At 45.0% G+C, this 23,361-nt stretch overlaps 5 protein-coding genes across 5 annotated transcripts; 1 reads left to right on the top strand and 4 right to left on the bottom strand.

The window, feature by feature from the left end:
- Positions 1–548: 548 nt before the first annotated feature.
- Positions 549–6,273, bottom strand: LOC6619049 (plasminogen). The gene is made up of 7 exons (XM_002043254.2): positions 5,711–6,273; positions 3,091–3,177; positions 1,578–3,027; positions 1,404–1,514; positions 1,038–1,350; positions 878–977; positions 549–816 (listed from the first exon to the last, which is right to left on the bottom strand). The coding sequence occupies exons 1-7, from the start codon at positions 5,739–5,741 to the stop codon at positions 758–760; spliced, it is 2,151 nt and encodes a 716-aa protein (XP_002043290.1). The 5' UTR covers positions 5,742–6,273; the 3' UTR covers positions 549–757.
- A 1,362-nt stretch (positions 6,274–7,635) lies between these two features.
- LOC6619050 (glycine receptor subunit alpha-4) lies at positions 7,636–11,655 on the bottom strand. Its single transcript, XM_002043255.2, has 5 exons — positions 11,340–11,655; positions 9,624–9,727; positions 9,111–9,565; positions 8,353–8,999; positions 7,636–8,279 (listed from the first exon to the last, which is right to left on the bottom strand). Exons 2-5 carry the CDS (start codon positions 9,692–9,694, stop codon positions 7,995–7,997), a joined length of 1,458 nt encoding a protein of 485 aa, XP_002043291.1. The 5' UTR covers positions 9,695–9,727; positions 11,340–11,655; the 3' UTR covers positions 7,636–7,994.
- Positions 11,656–14,969: 3,314 nt separating this feature from the next.
- Positions 14,970–19,059, top strand: LOC6619051. The gene is made up of 5 exons (XM_032721700.1): positions 14,970–15,230; positions 15,753–16,436; positions 16,503–17,801; positions 17,859–18,471; positions 18,561–19,059. Exons 1-5 carry the CDS (start codon positions 15,108–15,110, stop codon positions 18,809–18,811), a joined length of 2,970 nt encoding a protein of 989 aa, XP_032577591.1. The 5' UTR covers positions 14,970–15,107; the 3' UTR covers positions 18,812–19,059.
- On the bottom strand, positions 19,043–21,259 carry LOC6621628 (spaetzle-processing enzyme). Its single transcript, XM_032721701.1, is given in 4 exon segments — positions 19,043–19,239; positions 19,241–19,471; positions 20,495–21,059; positions 21,205–21,259. Coding segments are annotated over 4 exon segments (1,020 nt in total). The 3' UTR covers positions 19,043–19,070.
- A 410-nt stretch (positions 21,260–21,669) lies between these two features.
- LOC6619052 (phenoloxidase-activating factor 3) lies at positions 21,670–23,007 on the bottom strand. The gene is made up of 3 exons (XM_002043257.2): positions 22,926–23,007; positions 22,171–22,780; positions 21,670–22,107 (listed from the first exon to the last, which is right to left on the bottom strand). Exons 1-3 carry the CDS (start codon positions 23,005–23,007, stop codon positions 21,696–21,698), a joined length of 1,104 nt encoding a protein of 367 aa, XP_002043293.1. The 3' UTR covers positions 21,670–21,695.
- Positions 23,008–23,361: the final 354 nt, after the last annotated feature.

Below are 23,361 nucleotides of genomic sequence, written 5' to 3' on the forward strand. Positions count from 1 at the left end.
GAGGGAAAAATTCGCGTCCGTCAGCTGTGAAAGCTTATTGCCAACTGAGAGAACCGGCATCGAGAAAAAAGCCTTATGCAATTGCTCACGTTTGTTTACCAAGTAGTTCCCAGTAAGTGATAAATAATAACCAACGGATGAATGAACTTATCACTTAGTCACTTCCCCATTGATAGTTTCCAGAATTGAAGGGCATAGCTAATCGAAATTATAGAATTATAGACCCCCACTTTATTTCATTGACACTCGTAATTCCAAAAACAAACTGGAATTAATTGTTTGGCGCTCCCACGCTTCGATTCAAATAAACTGAAACGATTACTATTGCATAGTTTATGACCATAGATGGAAAATGATTTTAAAATCGCCATATGCCATATAAATTCAGGCTTATTAAATAAAATCTTGCTAAGGAGTCCTAGCTGCCAGTAAGTGTTACTAGTTAGCAAGACACAGTTAATTAGTAAGTCACATCTAAAACAGCAGCTTTTGATACTAAAATATTATATCTAGGAATTTTTAGGTGTCTTGAACCACGCTACGTTTTGTTTACACAGTTTATTTATCAAAATTAAATATAATATATATATTAATTTAGTCAACAAATGCCAATCAACATGGCGATGGGATGCGGTTAATAAATAGTACACTGCAAAGATCAGGAGGGGAGGTTCATTAAGAGTACATAGACTAGTGCGTACCTAAACCTAGGCTACAGTTACGGCTAAGGTGGATCGGTGGATCGGCGGGAATGCGATTAATCCCTCGTGTGATCGCGTATCCAGTCAAGGTATTCACTGACTCGAGTATAGACACCTGGATGAGCATACCAATTATTAAATACTCTTTAAAGTAATGTATCTGTAGAGCAACATACCTGGATACCCCGGCTCACCACACTTGTTGCCAAAGGAGACCACTCCCAGTTGAACCCAGTGGGAGTCATATCGCATCATCAAAGGACCGCCAGAATCGCCCTGCGAAAAGGTTAAATTAGTTTTCATCCTTTATGAATGGAAACTCCTACAGTAACTCACCTGACAAGCATCCACTCCACCATCGGAGTATCCTGCACAGATGAAGTTCTCGTTGATGGGCTGGAAGTAACTGCGGTCGCAATCCTCATTCCGCCAGATGGGCAGTTCCGCCTGCCGTTGGCTGGTGGACTCCTTACCACCGTAGTAGGTGGTGCCCCAGCCCACAACGGTGGCTCTACGTCCGGGAAGCCGTTCCTTGGGCGGCATCCTGATTCCCTTTGGCAGGCAGACTGGGATCACATACTTTGATTTCCTCACGGGCTTATCCAAAACCAGGATGGCAATGTCATTGTAGAAACCAATGCGGGAGAATCTGAGGATACACAAGTTACTAATACTATTCACATTAGGAGGACCATAACCTACCGCTCATGGGTGCGCACTTCCTTAACGGCGAATGTCACGGGGTCAGAGGGTTCCGCATCCGTGGACAGATCGATGTCACCCAAGCGAACAGTAAACTGTCGAGCAGCAAATCTAGAAGAAAAAGAAAGAAAAAGATATTAGTGTCTATCACATGGAGGACTCACTATGTCTTACGGTTTCTGTCGCGAGTCCCGCGTACAATGCGCAGCTGTCAGGATATATTTGGTGCCAATCAACGAACCACCGCACCAGAACTCCGTGCGCTTGGGTCCATGGAGGAAAATGGCTGCCATCCATGGCCACTGACCATTCGGAGCTTCCACTCCGCCCACAATCCTACCAGTTGAGTACTCCTGCTGACCGCACTCATCGGGATCGACAATGTTGTTGCCGATCTCGTCCAGACCCTCCGGCTCCAGAGGCACCTCCGTCGTAGTGGTAGTCGTTGTAGTGGGCGGTTTCTTCTGGGGAATGAGCACGAGACCAGATGTGGGGCGCGTGGTGGGTCGAACGGTGCTTTTCTTCGTGGGCTGCGTGGCCTTGGTGGTGCTGGTGGTCGTCGTGGCACGAGTGGTCAGCCTCAGAGGCTTTTGAGTGGTCAAGACAGTGGAGGATGAGGAAATGGGGCAGCACACGCCCGGCACATAGAGACTCTTGAAGCACAGGGATTCCCTCAAGCTGCTGAGATTCAGCAGCAGAGCGGGACAACTGCTGAGATCCTCGCAACGTCCTCGCCTTCCACTTGGCGTCTTGCAGTAGTTTTCCACATCTTTCCCGGTTCCTGCCTCATCACTAGCCTCTGCCAACTGGTCCAATGGGATCAGAGTAATAGGTGCCTCTGTGGTGGTGGACGTAGTTGTGGTGCGCGGAGTAGTAGGTATCTTGATCTTCTGCTGCGATTGCTGAGCTCCCTGGACTACCGGTATCGCGGCTCCTTCTTCACTGGGCTTCTTGACCTTCTGCTTGTTCTTATTCTTCTTCTTTTTTTTCTTCAGCTTTAGCTCCTTGTTCTCCACAAACATGGGAGCAGAGTCATCTATGCCGATTCTTTTGGTGGCCACTTGGATAACACTAAGATTCGCAGGCTTGCCAGCTGGTAGTAAACTATTGGCAGATAGTGTAATCGGTAGAGGATCCATAAGTTTGTCGGAGACTCCTGGCAGTGGTTCCGATTTTCCTTGTGGGGAGGATGTGGAAGAGGGAACCACTTCGGTGGTGCTGAAAGCACTCGTCGTCACGCTGGAAGATCCACCTGACTGACTATTGTCCTGGCTCGTTTCCTCACTCTTCTCCGCCCCCTCCGTTTTGGCCTGATCCTGTCCACCGCGAGTTATGTCCACCAGCATGTGCCCCATATGGTTGAGCGCTCCCAACGTCTCAGAGATGCGATTAAAGGTGGATTGGGAGAGCAAACGAGGCAGGGATTCGTTGCTGCCCTCGGACTGTTCCTCGTCGCTATCGTAGTACTCACTGGAACCCTCGACGTCGTCATCGTCATCCTCGTAGGCGGAGCCGGACTGACTGCTGCTGCTGACACTGCTGGCCGAGCTCTGGCTCTCGGCAAGATCCTCGCTCAACTGCCGACCCAGTCGTCGATCGTGAAGATGCGGCTGAAAGAAAGACGCTGCCTTAAGGGTTAAAGTTGTGAATGTCCGTGCACAGCATCCTGCATCTTGATCACACTTACCGTCGTTGGTCAAATGTAATGGTTGCTCCTCATCGTTCCCGGCATCCGATTGTCCCTGAGCGGTCAGAAATGTTCCCAAGGAGAGTACTGAAACAATGATAGTATTTATTTGATATAGTTTCGTTAGTTTAAGACAAATTTAGCATCTGACTTTAATAAGGGTTCTAGAAACGTGGTAACCAAAACAACTAATAAGCCTACGTAAGCAATATAAAAACATACTGTCGCAAAGATAACAACAATGAAATATAAGTAAAAAAAAACAAATAAAACGGCAACTGTTTAGTTAAGCGATACAATGCCCACACTGACTTTCAATAAAATATAATAATTAAAAAAAATTATTATCAGCCATTTACTATTAAGTGCTTTGATAAGGATGCCTAATTAATAAATTATTGATTTTACTTGATAACGGATATGAACTTTTCGTTATCAAGTAAAATCAATCATTTATTATTATTAATTTGCATTTTTTGTTATACCAACTTATGTATCAAAAAATGCCATTGGTTACCGCTAATTTAAAATATAGCCAGCTAAGTTACAATGTAATGTACCGATTCAAGGAAAAGTACAACCCTATTTTCTTTCAATACACTTGCTAGTTATGAAACGCACTGTTGGGGAAAACATGCTTATAGAGTTTGAAAGCAGGAAGCATTTGAGATCCGCGAGCGCCCAGCTGGCCAAACCCAACTCAACAATGGTCCTATGCAAAGTCTTTCGGCTTTGTCGCCGGTTGAGTAATGTCACAAATTGGCATTACGCATCTGTGGTACGCCCCCTCCCCCGCTTCTTCCCCCGCTCCCCTTGTACCTTAATGGGAAAGTATGTCGTTGTTCAACTGAAGCGTTTAATGTTTATTTAGTTGTGAGTTTATTTTGCTTGACTGCCGTGACATAATCTCGGTTCGTCGGGCTTGGTTTGCTCGGTTTTTTGGTGGGCTTGTCTCCATTTGCCCTAATGACTTGGCATTTTTGGAAGGAGAAGATCTGCGCGATGAGGAACTTCCTCCCGGATGATTCTTTATGTAAGTTAATGGGCGCCAAGGTCGCCAAAAGATTTCACCTCGCAGCGAAGGAAAACAAAATTGATTATCTTTAGGTGATTTGGGTTAAGCTGCTATAGTTTCTGTTTTATTTCGCCTTTTTCTGCTTTATTTTGATTTTCTTATTTTGCTTTTATGCCAGATTCGAAGGCGGCTCATTAACATTTTTCGAGGTGTGCACTGCAACTTTGCCACTTTCACTCGGAATAAAATTGCCCATACCAAATGGCACTGCTTCACTTTGTTGCTGCTCGCCTCAACACAATGAAATATTGGCCAATTATAGGGCTTATATAGAAATGATTTCTTGGGAAAAGTGAATGCCCCGGAGGCCCTAGACAGACTAAGCACATTCGTTATGGATACGTGCTCTCTTTTTGGCTCATTGTTGATCATACTTTTGTGCATTTTGACCCAAAAACATGTCACACCTTCCAAAGAAAAAACTGAAAATCCTCTTACGAGTGTTCTAAATGACAAATATGTATATTAATACAAATAATGTATATTATACAGTATACTATATTCGTTGTTAAGTATCTAACTGGCGGAAGAAAGCATAGTCTTCTTCTTTGGAAACAAATTTCGTTTAACTTTGTTTCAGAGGTTTGCCACGCCCATTCTAACGCCCGCCCATAAACCGGTAGGACAGTCTCGCACTAGCAGAGCAATGGGTATCTGGTAATCGAAGAATCCGAGTTTTTTTAAATTACTAAATCAATTCCCCCAAAATTATAAATCCAATTAACCAAGGCCAGTAGTTTTGTCAGCTCCGAGCTACCACTCTATCCTATCATTGCTTGGCTAACGAAAGTGAAAATCCCGAAGAAAGCAGTTGAAATGTCAACGCTGCAATAGCCGCTGATGGAAAATTACAAGCTAATCCCCGCAGAGGGACAAAACGCGGAAAATCGAAAGAAACAGCGGCTGCATTAACTTCCGAAGCAGAAATCTCAAAAATTGTACACTTCATGGTCAGGCAATCGGCAAACCACCTGGAGTTTTGGCAACCGGCAACGGCCAAACTAACCAAACGGCCAACAAATTGCGGCGTTGACAAGTAATTTCTTTCTTTTATTTTGTTTATTGCATAATAAACGGTCAAGCCTGGCGTTGCGGTAATACCAAGAAACACGTACACAAGTGTACTCTTTGGGCCAGGGGAGATATGCGATTGGCCTTGGTGGCGTTATCTATGTGATTTGCATGCCAGCTGGTTTTCGACCCGTCTGTGACGTCACCGAGCGGAAGTTTTATTGGCAGTGGCGGCCAAAGAAAGTTGCAAGCTGCCTCTCGTTGCACGAATCATGATGATAGCCACAAATGAAAGAAAAAAACAACAAACCGCAATCATCAGCTGCATTCGGACTTTCGTCGGATGCGCAACAGCATGTTCGTTGCCTAAGTCTTTTGTTTTCGTTGATATATTTTGCGCAGCACATTAGCACAAATTAACCATAAGAGGGTGATAAATTGTTACCAAATAAATGCTTGGGATGCACAAAAGTAGGTTAATTATCTGTTAATTTTGGGGACAGTCATGTGTTGTTTTTTTTTTCGAATACCAACCCAGGCACAGCAGTAACACCTTCGTTTGCATCTTGCCAATCGTCAACTTAAAATGCAGTCTCCGTTTTCAGTTCACAAAGCCGTTGAACATTTGCCGAAAAATGTGGTAGTTTCGTTCACTTTTTTGTTTACTATTATTATTTAACACACTCGACGAAAGGCGACCGCTGCGATGACGAACCCAACGAAAACGTCTCCGAACGAAATGGAAAGTGTTAAAAAGTTTTAAGCCGCGGCGACGTTTCTTTAGCTTTTCGTTATCTTGGCTTAGCTGAAACACAATTTAGCCTTGGTGTAAACTTCAACGATTTAACGAGCTGCCAATTGCTTTAATTGAATTTTGTAATATTTATCTTTATTACGCCCGATAAGATTGCGAAATCGACTGCGAAAAGTGGACGAATTTCACTTTTTACACGCCTGTTCGTTTCAAGGCGTTATATTGGCAGTCCAATTGGAAGTTGGGATTATGATTGGTTTCGTTTGTTTCGGGCCTTTTAAAGGGTTTTTCGAAGTTGGAGCGGAGTGCGGTCTGCTGCTTCCGTGTGCCGCTGCTGCCCGAGTTCGACTGAAATTGAAACTGAAAATGCAAAAGCCGAAGACAACACCACGCCAGCAGCAACAACATAACATTTTGTGGCGTCGTTGTCAGGCAGCTTTGGCCTTTGCTGTTGTTATTGCCGATGGAGCATTTCGTTTCGTTTTCATTTCGGTTTTTTAAGGGGGATAGGTGGTGGTTAAGGGGGGAGGGAGCTAAGAGCCGAGACGGTAGCCGTGAGGTTGTCGGCTGGATTTTTACTTTCTTCAGACTTTGGGCATTGTGTGTGCAAGAGGTGAGACTTTGGGCACTCGCAGAGTCACTTAAATTGGGTATTTTCCTTGTCGTATATAATTTATAATTTGACCAACTTAGCCATCTTGCGTTCCTTGAAAAACCAACAACAACTCATCGAACCCATTCAACTCTGCCATTAGGTTGAGCAAATTTGCATTGAGCACACCCACATAATGCTGGGCCTCAGGTATTCCCCAGTCCAAAATATGTAGTCAATTTGCGCAACCTTAGCTTATTTTCCGCTCTCGAAGCCTCTGCTGCCAGTGCAATCCACTCCATCAAGTACTGGGCCCGTGTGCGATGTGGTTTTTGGGTGAATCATGGAGTGGATTCCCCAAAACGAACAGCGAACTCTTTTGGCCTGGCCTACTTCAAATGCAAATGTTTAAGCCGCAGACATACATATGTATATTAACACAGCTCCATATGATTGATTGATCATTGAATAGGGGGGAGAAACCCATAAAAATTAAGAAAATTTAAGTGGAAATATGATGGTAGTGAATACTTAACTGCAAGGCTTTGTCTTTAATCTAAAACTGCCATCTCACATATGTATCTATAGCTCCCAGCTGGTAGTCTTCATCACATCTTTAGCCCAAGTGCTAGATTTTGTTTTCGTTTTTTAACCCTATCATAGTTTTTGCTCGGGCGTCACTAACGACCGTGAAAAGGCAAAAGTGTGGAGCGTGTGACCAACATAATTAATTGGGTATTCATAAGTCTGTTTCTCTTCACCCTGCGGCTGTTTGACGACTGCAGGCGGTAGAAAATCGAGCAAGTTCCATTGTTCCATCCAATGTTGGCACCTTAAAAAGAAAGAGCAGCGCGAAATAAACATATAACTGGTACTGTAAAAATAAAAGAAGAAAATGGTGCTAAGAAATGAATGGGTTAGCCAACCGGCTGAGAAATGGTAATGCAAATGGACAAGCCAGCCAAAATTACGCATAAGTTGTAACTAAATAAAGGAATCCTTTTCGCAGAGCTTAATTTAAGCTTTTGTATTGCAAAAGCTTTTGATATCAAGAGCTTTGGTACAAATTATGTTGTACCAAAGTTTTAGTACAATGATATAAGCACCCAGAAATATTGTTAAATGGATTCTCTATTTATTTACAATTAAAAGCATTTGTTTGAGACATTAAATTACAATTCACTTAGGCTACATCAGCTACTACGTCACTTGATTAACTTTAAGCATTTTAGGAATTGAATTGATAATTTGTAATTTATCCTGTAATCATATCTCCATATGTTCCATTTTTCCTTATTTCTGGTTCAACAATCATCTATGTTTAAAATTCATTGACTTAAAGCTTGTGCTTGAAAGCTTAAGTTTAAATTTGCGATACACGTTTCGATATATGCGAACAATCAACGTTTAACACTCGGATGGAGTGGCAGAGAGCTAGCGAAAGTATTTACAGGGCACAGTCGTCGTAGTCCTTATAGATACTCGTAGAACACACACCAGTAGATGCCATTCAGACTGGCGAAGAGGGCGGGGAAAAGGACGCGCGAGGACCGATCTATATATATAGCCCGCTTGAGCCGCTCCTGGGCGGGTGTGAGTTTCGGCTTGGGCAGTTCCGGTTCCGGTGCCGCTGGCGGAGGGGGCGGTGGCGGCGGAGCGATAGTCGGGGTCAATATTATCCGCGACTCCTGGCGCGGAATCCACGGACCATCGGCGTCCAGTGGCGGACGCACTACGCGGCGTGTGGTGGTTACAATCTGAAAGTATGCAGAGTTATTTTGTTATTTAACAAGAAGCTACTGCATTACAACTGAAGTATTCCCAACTTACCCTCCTATTCTTGGTCATCTCGTCAAAGATCTTCTCAATCTTCTCGATCTTTTCATCGGCCAGTGGCAACATAGTGGCTTGCTGCTTGCTGGCCGTCGAGTTGCTGCCCCCAGGTGGAGCACCCTCGCCCTCCTTTTTGGTTCCATCTCCCGCCACTGGTTTGGGTGGATAGGCCATCGGCTTGGGAATTGGCGTGTCGCTCAGGACGATGTTTATTAGACAATACTCCATGAGGGCCATGAACACGAACACCGTGCAGACGGACATAAAGGCGTCCACGGCCTTGAGATAGGAAACAGGTGGCAAAGACGATTGCGATTTGGCGTGTTGCGTGGAAAGCGTTAGCAAGGAGGTGACACCCAGAGTCACACGGGCTGGTGCCGCCTCCGGTTTGATCCAGAAGGATACCCATGACATGATCACTATCATGCAGGTGGGAATGTAGGTGTTGAAAACGTAGTAAACCAAACGACGCTTAAGGGTGAACACCACCTCCAGGCAGGTGAAGTTGCCAGTGGAATATACCTGGGTGCAGTCCGCCGTTTCATTCCGGATGAGGGCCACCTGCGGCAGTTCGATGTTTTCGTCCACCACAAGGGGCGTGGTGGGATCCCACTGGAAAATCAAGTCATCCGTGGTGTGGGACACTAAAAAAGGTTTAAATTTAAATATTATCTAAAAATTCGTAGAAAGCAATGATGCATCAGCAATTTCTATTCAGCTGATTCACCGTTCAAAACCAGTTAACGAAATCTTACGGCTTTCCATTTGCAGCTTACACTCCTGTGTGTCATGAGGATAAATGGCGAAATTCATGATGCAGGACAGCTTCAGTGTTAGCTTGACCATGTACAGAATGGTCTTATCCTTGTACAGCCACATGTAGTGATTGGGTATGGTCATGGTCTGAAAGGTCACCGATTTGGCATTTTTGAAAAACGAATCCGGCCGCCACATATTCTTCAGCCAGTCCACCTCCAGCAAGCGGTATTCCTGTGTCATATTCTCCGGCAATCGCAGGCGGTGATCCTTCCACGTCTGGGCAAAGAACACATCCGCCACATAAGTCATTGAGTTCTCATCGATGGAGTCCAGACCCATCACCGTCACATGGAAGTAGACTATCGTCGGCTGACCCTCTTTCTTCGGCGGTCTCATCTTGTCGTAGCGCTTGATGTCCTCGGGCAGGATGTCGGTTATGGCCAGACTTTGCCTGGATGAGCAGGATAACTTCAGTTCGATATTCGTTCGTTTTTTGAGCTTATACTCACTGAAACTCCCCTTTGGCGTAGTGCTTCATGCATATGGTGCAGATCACCAGGATTATTATTTGGAACACCATTTCAATGTGAGCTCTTTTTTTGTCGAAAATATACTATTATATAATTTGTAATTTTAAAGATGAAGATAAAAGGTGCCATTAAGATCTTTAATCAACAACACTAACAAATCTTTAAGCTGTGCTAAAACTTATATCTATTTTGCTAATTATTATATTATATTATATCAATTATTCCCGTAATTAAAAATATTATAATTGAATTCTTATGGTTCCTTTTTACGTATATATTGAATTTCCACGAGACCTTCATGAAGCCTATTTAAAATAAGAATGAGTATTAGTTTCAGGGTTCTTCCTGTGCAATGGGTGACAATGGGTCTACGTCGATGCAAACAACTTGAAACGATATTCCGGTCTCGTCCGTGACCTTGCCATCAGGTGGAAAGGATCAAAGGCTTCCGAAGGGTCGTCCTGGCATTGAAAATGCATCGAGAGCGATTGGCACGAAAATAGCAACAATTATGCCGCTTAACCAAGTAAATAAAATAGGGGACGAGGCTAAGAGACAATGGGGCATTTGCCGTCGACAATGGATAGCCTCGGCATTGGGAGCCAGCGAAACTGTGTCCGAATGCAGCCTGGCAACCCTGGCCGCAGGACATAGACAGCAATACCTGTCGTCGTCCCAGTCGCTCGCTGCACAATACCGTCTTAATTCACAATTAAAGCCACTCGAAGGGACGCAGTGTGGGCGGCAGGCGGTGGGCGAACTGCGCCTTAAGTGGCCATGCGCCTTTTCATGCCCCCGCGAGGATGGGGGGCGTGGCAGTGCACCCGCCCACATCCCACATGACGAACACGGCGCAGAAGGCGGGCAATGAAGGAATACTGCCAATGCTGCAGAGCCCCCATTAGACAAGGACAATTGCCACGGCACTCGGCGCGGCACAAGTCTGAGGATTTCTTTCTTCTCGCCAAATTGGGACAACTTAAAGAATCAGCGATTTTAAATAATGAACTCATAATTATACTGCAATAAATATTTACTTTAACTGGGTAATGGGAAAATTATTTTGAGATCACAATAAGAGTTACATTGACATTGAGTGGTGTATGAGTTACATTGAGTGTAACATCATTTTATTAAAAGTATAAGAATGTTTAAGCAAGATATTCAAAAAACATGATTAAGAATATAAAAAGCCTAACTCAAAATATTGTAAAAAGTATTACAATTTATTTTGGAATATTCCGATACCAAGATATTCCAATGCGAAAACTCTTAATTATTTACAGCATAAACGATCTCTATTATACGGAAAAACTTTGAAAATGATGTAATTCTTTACAAGCGCTTTTCGAATTTTAAATATTATAATATTAAAGAACGTTGTATTGACTCTCTCAATCAGCAAGAAATATTTATTAATATTAAAGTACTGATTGCTCATTTCAAACATTTAACGGAATTAATAAATATTTTCAATGTAAAAGTTTAAAGACCTTGGGTAAATGTTTCAAATTGTTAATGCGCTTGTTACAATTTTGAGTTAATTGTTTTATTAATCAATTTATCAATTAAAGTGATAAGTGAGACTGCGATATTTTAAATGATTTTAGTATAACGCAATTGATTGTTAATCTATAAAATATCACTGTAAAATCTTCTATACATATTATGTTTTACACGGTTTTAGAATCTTACACAGTTGTTAGATGAATTTAAAATAGCTTTCCTCTTCAGTCAACTAATTTTGCTTGGTTTTCGAAGCAATATATTTCTGTTGGATTTCTGGAATCTTCATAGAGATTACATAACCATCAGCTTGATGCCACAAATGGCATGATTAAAAACACCACTTTTTATAAACTTCCCGAAAGAATGAATTTTATGCTTTTTAAAGATGTCAAAAAAGGTTTCTATGTTTTAAGGAATATTTTAAACACTTCAGCATTTAACAGTTTACTGGAAATTTTTTTGAAAATTAGTTCTTCCGATCTGAACGTCTTGGCAGTTCAAACTTTCGCTGACAACTGACAGTTGGAGACGAACAGATTTGAATTTAAAACGTTGCCAGGCACGAACGAACAGTTCACCAACGAAGGATGCAGGATGCTTGACGCGATGTTGGTATAAGGGTCCGTACGTGTGAGTGAGTCCTTTTTTTTGCGAGCAGTGGGGAAAAGCAAAAGTGAAAGCCGCCAGGAGCGTGGTCTTTAATATTGGGGAGAACAAGGAACTATCGCCAATGCCTGCTTGCATTTTCGCCTATATATAGGACAGGCAAATATCCTTTTGCCAACCAGGGCTGCAAACGCCATGGGCCTGTGTGTTTGTCACTTAACATAATTTCCTCGAGTACTTTGGCATTGCCTCCATTTGCTACATAATCTGCTAGGCTCTGTCGTCATCGACATTGTTGTCGGCTCACCCTTCGCGCCCAGTACCCAATGATGCAGCCTAGGTTGTGGAGGGCAGGACCTTCAATTCCCATCATGGCAAGACGCAACGTATGTCTATTATTGATTCGACTCGTTGATTTCGAGGGAACTTTCATGCAGTTGTTTCAAGCTTTTATTTGTCCGCACTTGTATTCTTTAGTTTTGAGATTTTTCAATCAATTTCCTCGTTAGTCCTCCCTTAACAAGTTCTCCGCAAGATGCCAAGTGCCCCCAGAAGTGGCATTTGTCGCATCAGAAGTTGGGACCAGTGGCATCTTCGGTGGGGACGCGACACTTGGGGACCCGTGCTAATGAATGCAGTGCCTCGGTAATCCTGTGATCCCCGTCTGACGTCACACGGAATGAACAATTGGAAAAGCGACGAAATGAAAATAAACGCAAGAGGGAAATGGCAAGGAAAATCAAGTTTAATGAGATGATCCAATCGGAGAATAGAAATGAATGAAGCACGAAAAATTTAAGAAATAAAGAATATACATTATTGGCTTCCAAAGTGAAAGATGCTAATTTAGATAGCTTCATTTGAACACAAAATTTAATATTTAAGCCGACGCTTTCTTTCTAAATAAAATTAAGTGTGAAAACTTAGTTTTTTTTTTTATTTATTAACGCTTTTGCATCATGTTGTTTAAGGTCTCACGCATAAATTTGGCTATTAAAATGTATTTAAAACAGCATTCAGAAAATATTATACTTACATACTTTAATGTATATCTTAAGATCCGAGTCTTTTTTACTTGAAATACCAACATGAAGGAAATATCCGCTCTTGACAAAAACCAAAAATGTGTCTAATTTTTAACGGCAAGGTTGTGATTCAATTTATAATTGCAAAAATCATAAATAATAAACACTTGGCTTTCCCCTTCGAATTACTGGCGACCTTGGCGAGGCTCGCACCCACAATATACATTGCAGGCTGTTTTCTATATGCAGATTTTGTGAATCCAAGAGACCTGCCACGCCCACTAGCCCAAGAACTACTCAACGCCTTTCCGCAACACTCTTGAACCGATTCCATACATCCTTTCTGTCTTTCTGGCCTCCGACCGAGGAAGAAGACTTGTCGTTATTAAATTATCTCTGATGCGATAATAGCGCACTTAAGTTACCACCACACCTCGTCGTCATCGTCATCCTCGTCCTCGTCCTCATGCCCAAGCCCAAGCCCATGCCCATCCTCATCGGCATCCTAGTACACTCCCCGCCACTTTCCTCCCTATTGATGGGGCAGCTATAAAAAGCCGCAGATTTTTCTATAGTTTATTCGAATGCAGTCGAGCTTGGATCTGTTCTGAGTGCTCCTATTCCTCGCCAGAAGCCACCACCCCCAGTATTCCTATTCCGAACCCACTAAGTGCTGCTCTTAAGTTTCTGCTGAGGGCAGCATCAGAGGGCGGTGGCTATGGCAAATTCGCAAAAGGTTTTGGCGCACTTGCAATTTGAATACTTTAGGTGGGGTGAAAAAAAACTAGCAAACTTTTTACTTGTGTTTGGCTTTTGACAAGCGCTCTATACGTCATAGAAAATTTTGTAAAATATATTGTAGTATAAATAGATACAGATGCAAAAACTTATCTAGCCAAATGCGTTTTGGCTTGGCAAGAAAATAGCAGTGACGTAAAGAGAGCCAAGGTTGCAGAGTCACTAAGCCTGGTTAACGAATTTTCTGGATTTATTACCTCTAGTGAATCAAGCAGAATCTTATGCGATGAACGGCAATTGGAATGCTTTGGCCAAACCCAATTCATCAGAGCCTGGCGACGAATACATTGTTTTTATGGAGGTAATTCAAAAGAAGTTTTGAAAATTTCTATGTAGTTTCCCAGTTTGTAAGGTTAGATATAATCGAAGGGAAAACACTATAGGCAAGTACCTTGATTATCATATATCAGTTAAAGGGAGACAAAGTTATGCAATTAGGAAAGCGGCTCTTTCTCGGATTGTCCCCGAACGCCATCTAGCGGCGGTTACACGCACTGCTAAGGATTTATTATCTAAATTTTCAAAAATCTTTTAAAACATTATATGGGTTCGAATTTTTTGAGTTTTCATATTTTGGCACCTCGATAGAAATATTTTATATTACATAATAATATTCAAAATTGGGCAGTTTTGAGCTGTTTGAGGGCGTAACAAATGTTTGTAAATGTAAATGTTTGTCAATACTTAAATTCGAAAAATCCAAAAAAAAAATCATATCTGAAAGCGTGACAATTTTTGCTGGCTTATGAATTTAAGAAATCCGCAAATTTAAGACAAAAGGTAAAAGCTAGCTTATAGTCGTACAGTGACTCAGTGACTTATCGGCCAATTGTATCTTTTCCATTTCACTTCCTGCCACTGAAACGCAGACCAAATTCCATTAAATATTAATCGCTACATTTGGCGAGCAGGGAAACCACACAGTGTCCCAGAGAAGATGTGACCCACATTGGCAGTACGCGGAAGTTCGCTGAATGGAACTCCCGCTGTCCCACCCAACGTCCACATATCCCAACTCCACCCATTTCATTCATGAAAAGCCTCAAAGCGAGGACATTGAACCGCTCGCAAGGAGCTAATCAGGGAGTTTTGGCCGGGGGATGATGGGTGGTGGTGGGTCGCGTATGGGTGGTGCCTCTGTCCAGCAACAGATGCCAGATAGAGAGAGAGCCAAATAGAGAGAGAGAGAGTGAGAGCGAGTTGGCCAGGTGGGCCACCTCATTGTTGACAAACAAACCTGTAGCCGCTGGCCAACACGTGGCATTCGCTCCCATGGGTGGTGGTTCGGGTGGTTCCACTGCCACGCCAGCAGGGCGCATGCTCCGGATTCGCGGACAGCTGAGCGCGAAACCGTGACGTCGCTATTGATTTTTACACACTCGCCGGACGCGCATCGCTGCAATTGGAGTTGCACGGATAAACAGGAGCCGCAGGATGCTTTAAGATCCTTCCAGCGGCTAAATCAGAGGTTTTCTTGCAGGCGCAGCCTGGTGGTATAGACGCGCCAGCGGAATCCCTACCCAAGATGATCAAACTGCGGCCATATGTGCCCTCCAAGAGGATTGCCATACGGGACTCGTCCATCGACGAGGATGCGAGCGACGATGTGGAGGACGAGGTGTTCATCAAGGATGCCAGGTCGGCGAAGGTGAGTCCGAAATCGAAAATCATAAGATCACAAGGGATACAACATCTTGTACTCAAGTGGGTGGACACGGAAGGGTTAGAAAAAGAGTGCTGACATTTCGTGCAAAGTTTCGAGTGTACAGAGGAAAAAAAAGTTGTGAGCGATTCTCTTTAGATTCTTGTAGGTTAAAAGTTACATGGAAAATGTCTTTTCTGTTTTAAAAAATAGCTTACAAAAATATAACCGAAATTATAAGCTACCATATGCCGCGCACAATTTTGGTTAAATACATACATTTTTTGTTTATACATGAAAATAAATTACTGCTATATTTTATTTGTTTTTATGACCATTTAAATTGATAAAAAAAAAACTTTTAAAAACGCAACTTATATTTCATAAAAATAAGGATATGTAAAAAGGAATAATTGTAGAATATTTTATATTGAAATTTTAAATCTCAACAATTTAATAAGAAAATTCATTCTCTCTGTGGAACGATATATTGTAATGAACTATAATGGATTTGTTTTCCTCCCACAGCGCAGCGAGGAGCAGGGATTGAAGCGGCCGTTGATGGCGCCGCGTCGCAAACACAGTCCAGGATCCGGACCCGGATCCGGCTCGGGATCCACTCCGATAATGAAGCAGCACAGGAGGCGGCGCTGCTGCCGCTGCTGCGAACCCTTCTGCTACGCCCTGGCCGCCCTAACGGTGCTGTGCGCCCTGCTCAGCCTGGCGGCCCTCATGCTGACGCTCTTCCCGCTGCCGCTGCAGCGTATCCGGCACTGGTGGCGACCCGATCCCGCCCAGCTGGCGGCCATCTCAGCAGGCTCCTCACGCATCTCATATGGCAGCTCGATGGGTAGTGAGTTTGTGCCCTGCACACAGATCAGTGTCCAGAAGCGCTGGTCTCGCAGCTTGGCGCGCATGAACAGCGAGAGTCCACTGCGGGCGGCTGATCTGAATGGCGATGGCATCAAGGACGTGGTCTTCGGCTACGGAGTGGACGACAACATACCCTACGAGGGCATCCCCTTGCCGCGTTGTCAGTCCGCCCAGCAAGGAGAGGAGGTGCCCTGCGAGGGCGGCGTGGTGGCCTTGAACGGACTGGACGGATCCATCCTCTGGCAATCGTGGAGTGTGGCGAATGTCTTCTCGCTGCACTGCAGCGCGGATGTGGACGGAGATGGGGGCACCGATTGCGTGGCAGCTGGAAGATTGGGAGTAAGTATAAAATATAGCGAAATTTAAGATTTTTGAGTTACGAACCATTCCTATCTTACCACTCAGATGATCTACGCCATCAATGGACGCACTGGCTCCGTAATCTGGAGCTTCCGGGAACTGGAAGTGGAAACGAACTCGCCCATTGTAATGGATCTGTACACGATTAATGTGCTGCGCGATCTGGATGGCGATTCGGTGCCGGAAGTAATAGCCGCCCATCTGGAGGAGCGCGAGGAGTCCAAGGCGGGACACATAAAGCTGATTTCGGGAAAGACGGGCAAGGTGATCCGGAGCATTCCAACGCCGTACCGTGAGGAGATGTTCGTGCCCATTCAGCTGATCACGCAGGCGGATGGCACGGAGCTCCTCCTGATCGTCACTGGCGGCCAGAACACTCCAGGTGGCATTTACTCCTTGCGACTGCACTCCCTGATGGCGCACACCAGTGAGAAGCACTTCACCCCGCTCCATCGACAACAGGGCTCGGGTCTGATGGTGCCCGCCGTGCTCACCGATCTGAATGGCGATGGTATCTCGGATGTGGTGGTGGCCGCCTTCAATCGGAGCGTTCTGGCCTTCGATGGAGCCAACTACACCATGATGTGGAACTACACGTTCCTGGCCAGCGAGTGCGTCAGTGCCATTGTCCCGGGTCTCTTTAATCACGACAGGGTCACGGATTTCATGGTGAAGTACAACACTGGGCCGGGATTTCCGGTATACTACTACTCGCAAACCACCATCCTGGACGGACGAAATGGACAGCCCCTGCTGAACGCCATGATGACGGATGCGGGTGGAGCCAATAGCCTTCTCGGCGGCGTCTCCATATCGCAGAGCTTCGGTGGCGACTTCTTCCTACACTGGCAGCTGCAGTGCCGCAACCGTCCGGATGCCCGGGATGCCTACGAATTTGTGCCAGACAGCGACATTATACTCCAAGCCAGGGCGGACACCTGCCGTCTGCGGTACAACGAGTCCACGGTGCTGAAGCTCTACGGAATCGCCAGGCACATCGAACCACCGGGTGCGGTCCTCTTCAGCACGGATGACCTGGAGGTGCAGCTGAATCGTACACAACGACCGGCGGCAGCGGGAAAGAAGTCCCCACTGAAGCATCCCAAGCTGCTCAAGAAACTGCTGGCCGGAAATCGGGAGCAACTGCTGCGCCAGGTGGCCGCCGGATCGGAAATTGGCATTGCAAATGGTATCGGTAGTGGGACGGAGCACCCCAACCGTCGCCTCAAAACACACCATCGACCCAATCCGCTGATGGAGCAGCAATTCCAGGAACTTTTGCCTCAGGGAGCAGATAACGAACCACCTAACTTCGGAATGGCAGGTGGTTACCCCAAGGAATTTGTAAGTATTACGGATAAATGACATATTAAGGAATATAACGAATTCCTAACTCCGCAGAAGGACTACGATGCCTTACAACTGCCGCCAGAAAATGCGAATCCACTGCGCCTGCCGGAGGAGTACGAACTGGTGTACAACGACGAAGTGCCTCCGCTCTTGGAGCCCAGTGAACGTGAGCGACCTATTCACCTGCGCTCCAAATATCCCAGCGCCGGCAATCGCGATGTGCGCAGTGGATTCCTCGAGGCCAGTGGCAGCAGCATCATAGCCACCACCCCTGCCACGCCCAGCTCCACCGGACAACCCATGTCCGCACAGTCCCCGCTAAGCCTCTGGGATCTTGAGCTGGACAACGAGGCGCGGGAGCGAGCTGCCGACGCCCAGGAGGACAACAAAAAGCAGAAGAGGCGTCGCAAAAGACGCGAGAGTGCTTCCGGAATCACGACTACAGCGGCCGAGGATTCCGCTGGTGGAGAGGAGTCCTCCGTAGGAGCTGACTGGTTCTTGGCTTCCATCTCATCTACCGGCGTTTTGCTGAAAGCTCTGGGCAATGTCAGCTCCTCGCTGGACTTTGCCTTCGTCCTCAATATCCGCGAATCGGAGGCCTATCCGCCACTCTTCTCGCCGCAGGATCTCAGCTGCGTCGAGGAGAAAGTCAGTGCGTACAAGAGTAAGTACTCCAAGTCCAAAAGGTTTTATATTTAGTTTAGATTATATGACCTGTGACTCTACTAATCCACTGATATCTGCGATCCCCAGGCTACACCATAGACAACTTGCGCGTGCTGCGCAAACAGTTCCTGAAGCAGTGCCTCAGCGAGCGTCTGGTGGACGCGGAGCCCGCCCTACCCAAGTTCGAGTCGCAGCTGGTGGTGACCCGCATCGGGATCACGTGCACCTGTCGCTCCCTGCGGCCGGGCGAGGTCTGCTCGGAGCTGGATCCGGCGGAGTCGCAGCGCTGGACGGAGTTTATGGGTAACTCGGGACATGGCTTCTATGCCAACCACTAAACGCTAATCGCTAATCGCTGGTCGCGGATGATTCGGCGCCGTAGGATTGGGTCCTTTTGGCCACCGCAGCCGGAGCTGCCCGCGCCAGCCAATCTCTTTCTCTCAATGTCTCTGTCAACAGTCACTATTGTAATTTATCGTCATTTGCGTGTTGTGGGGTTTCTTGTAATCGTAACAGTATTTACCTGCGTGTATTTGTGTATATTTTACGAGTTCTTTTGACAAAAATAAAACTAATCCACTTTAAACTGTCTTACCATTAGTCAATATTCAATGCCTCATTTATCCATGGCAGGAATGCACTGGTTCTTGTGTAAACTGCAGGACTGCCAATCTGGCCGCAATTTTCACCGCCAAAGGAGGTGATGCCAGCCAAGTAAACACTACCATTGGGCATCGTGACCATCAGCGGTGAACCGGAATCCCCAGGTATCGACGGCACTGTCGCCCCCGGCACAGATTTGTAAGCTGTTGCTTAAGCGCAGATGCGGAAACATGGCTGCGCACCTTCCGATTTTCCTTTTCCGGATGAATCCGTGCTTCGGTACTTTACTAAATTGACTAAATTCATTCGTGTTGCCCCATCCGGCTATTTCAAATTGGGATTCCGCGAAGAGGCCGTGCTTTGGAATACATATGGGCAGGATGCCGGCTCAGCTGCTCCTGGCCACTTACGCCGATGACACTGCCATGCTGGCGTCTCATCCTTCACTGCAAACTGCCTCCAACGCGGTCCAGGATTGGCTGCACGCAATCGAAAAATGGACTGCCAAATGGAATGTGGCCATTAACTCCTCAAAGTCAGCCTGTGTAACTTTTTCCCTGCGACCCGGAACCTGCACAGATCTGACCTTCAATGGAAGCCCTATCACCAATGCTAGATCGCACTGCTACCTAGGAGTTCATCTAGATCGGAGACTGACCTGGGGGGCCCACATCACGTCGGTCAAATAAAAGTCACTGGCGAAGCTAAAAAAGCTCGACTGGCTCTTCCACTCCAGCAAACTTCAAATGAGCTCTAAGGCTCTTTTAATCAAAGCAATTCTCGCTCTAACGTGGAGTTATGCCATCCAGGTGTGGGGAACTGCCGCCAAATCCCAGCTTAATAGGCTCCGTGTGGTCCAGTCAAGAGCTGCACGTCACGCATCTGGGCTCCCCTGGTACGTGACGAACATAGTCATCGAAAGAGATCTGAAAGTTACCCTTCTTGGGGATCAGATTAATTTCCACAGCAGCCGTTATGCCGACAGGCTTATGGCCCACCCGAACCGACTAGCAACTATCCTAGCTGATCCCATCTCTCTCCGAAGACTGAAGAGGGTACACCCCAGCGATCTCCTTACCCGGAGGATAACATAACATATTACATTTTCTTTTGTACTTTATAATTAAGATACCACTTGGTCTCATTTATATTTATCACACATTAGGTTAAGTTCAGAGGAATTACTGAACGATTCCTTTTGAAATCTTAATAAATAGAATTAGTTACTCCAAAAAAAAAAAAAGGATGCCTGTCCTATAGCTGGAAAAGAAACACCCAATAGAACATTATACCATACATTTGGTGTTTATTATCAATTATGAATCTGAACAAATTCGCGAAGACTTTTGGCAACGGAAGTCAACGGATCACAATCGCTTATAATTATTTATAATATTTTCTGAAAAATCATTACTCACCGCACTGGCATTTTAAGTCGTACGAGGGCGATATCGTATTCGGTTTTCCATTCGCTAATGCCTTTGTATTCCCCGTGCACTATGATCCTCTCAAATCCGATCTCCAGATTTGGAAGGGCACAATGGTTGTTCTGGTCTCTGCAGGCCCGATTGTAGCCTGGATCATAGGTGATGTTATGCTCGCCGAGACGTACTCTTTTCAGCGACAAGTGACCTGATAATCCATCTACACAGTGGGCTGCGGTCAGGACATAGCGATTGTTGATCAAGGAGCCCGTGCAGGAGGGTGTGATCTCCAAGGTGAGATTATTCAGGTACAGGAGCATGGCCAACCAGGGGTATTCGTTTGGTTTTGCATCCAAACCACCCTAAATTCGGTATGCAAGTGATTTTCGGACGCAGATCTCTGGGCTTGGAAGCCTATTGCCAGGCGGGGGGCAACAGATCCTCTGGAACGGCCACCAGGCATCCATGTCATACTCCCTCATCAATGTCCTGGACATGCCAGAGCTATATACATGGGGGCACTCAAACAGGTAAACGTACTTCTCATCCGGATAGCAGTCTAAAATCGCAGATTTATCATAGATTGAATGCTTTGATAGCCGTATTATTTTACTAATTAAGTATTATATTATATTCAAAACAATACATAAATTACTAGATTATGATTCACAGTCGGATTCGATTTTATTCCGCACGCTAATTACCAAATTTCGTTGAATATGAAAATTGAATGAATGCGAACGGAATGCAAGTGAACATGTTGAGCCGTCGAGAGTTCAAGTGAAACTAACTTATCCCCTCAACCACAAAAAGGCATTCCGGATGTTTCCAAAGTTGTTTGATAACGTATCCGAATGACATTCCCGAAAACTACGTCACACATACGACGTAGCAAGCATTTTAAAATCAACTTTTGAGATGCGAATTTTTTATGATTTTTATTCCTATTCAACATTACTCAATCTGTGCTCGGTTACTTTCTCAGATCATATAAATCAGCAAAACAGACTTTTAAATAAGAAATCCTATCGGTTGGACCAGTAAACTCCATACCATTGCATCCGCATGCATTACTATCTTTCAATTGGAATATCAGTTGTATCTACTATAGTGAAAATGCAGTTTTCATCTCATATTTGGGTGACCACGATCTCGATATATTTGGTCAATATTATATAAGTATGTTCAACAGCTTCTAGGGCCTTAAGTGTTCCAGTATCCATTTGTAAAACCTCGCCGTTCGTGTGAAAACAATCGGCCGGCCAATTGCGCCGCAAACATCTCCGTATGAAGTGATGCCGGCCAGGAACGTGAATTCCTCGTAGCTGAAACCCGAGGTGCCCATCAATGGACTTCCGGAGTCGCCGGGGCAGGGGCCCTTGTTATCCAAGCCGCCGGCGCATATCTGTGATCGCGGCCCGAAACCCAGGTGCGCGTACTTTTTCGAGCACACTTTTGATTTCCTTACCTTGAGGGCAGCATGTTGCAGCACCTTGCTCCTAGCGTCGAACATTCCCGTCTGTCCCCAGCCAGCCACGCGCAGCTTGGAGTTACGCAGTGAGCTGCGGTAGCCCAGAACGCAAATCGGATAGTAAGCGAGCGTATATCTGATGGATACATTCATAAATGTTAATAGATAGCAATAGGTCGTGTGCCACGTGCTTACTTACCGCACTGGCACTTGAAGTCGCACCAGGGCGATGTCGTTGTGAAAGGTTTTCTTGGCTGTATCGTAGTCATCATGCGCTGTGACCGACTCCACGTCGATGTCCAGATGTGGGGGAGCGCATTTTCTTTGTGCGCCAAAGCCCATGCAGTCCGGGTTTTGGGAGGTTGTGTGCTCGCCCAGGCGGACGCGTTGGATTTGCAGGACCTCATCGGTTACACAGTGGGCTGCAGTCAGGACATAGCGATTGTTAATCAGGGAGCCACCACAACCCGGGACTAGTTTCCAATTGGCGTTGAAGGCACTCAGATTCCGATATAGAAGCATGGCCAGCCACGGGTATTCGTTGAGATTCGGCTCCGTGCCACCCATAACACGGTAAATCAATTGTGGCCGTCCACAAGCCGGATAGCTTGGCAAGATGGTTGCCGGCTTGGGACAGCAGATATAAATCATTTGGTTAAGATTCTGGTATCGAACATTGTCGCCACATATTCTTGTCTGCAATATATCTAATTTTGCAGACCGCGACAATCTTTTGCTCTTCAGATCGTTATATATGTGTGGGCAATCCTTAAGTTGGATGCACTCCTCATCCGATTGACACAGTTTATCTATTGAAAAGTAGGGAAATAATTGTTATAAGACAGTGTTTTCATAAATTGTATTAATCTTCCTTCGCAATTGTCTTGTGCACTTCGATAGCAGAAAAAGTTAATCAACTTATAACACAATTTTCAAGCTCTTAAATGTTCTTACCAGGACTGCCAGCAGAAACCAAATGTGCCATCAAACAAATGAGGATCACCATTAAGGAACCAGTTTCCAGTGCGAAGAACATTGTTTCTCAGAATTTGAATAGCAACTGTTCTCAGAAAGCAAGTGTTTTCAAAAAGCAACTGCTTTTAATTGCGCATGAGTCAATTACAAAAATGTAGCGATAGTCGAGAGTTTTGACAATACTATATCTTGTTATGACGAAATTTAAAAGATATTTCCAATTATAACTCGTATTTATGACGAAATTCATATGATATATACATATATACATGTTTGACTTATGACGTTATTGAAATGATTTAACGGCATCCGCCGTGATATCAATATTTGAATTCAAATATATGCACAGGTTTTTTACGTATTCCAAGTCGATATAACAAATATAAATGGGATCTAGTTATGAGAGAGCTCATAG

Source organism: Drosophila sechellia, chromosome 3R, assembly GCF_004382195.2.
Source record: "Drosophila sechellia strain sech25 chromosome 3R, ASM438219v1, whole genome shotgun sequence".
In the NCBI taxonomy this organism is placed as follows: domain Eukaryota; kingdom Metazoa; phylum Arthropoda; class Insecta; order Diptera; family Drosophilidae; genus Drosophila; species Drosophila sechellia.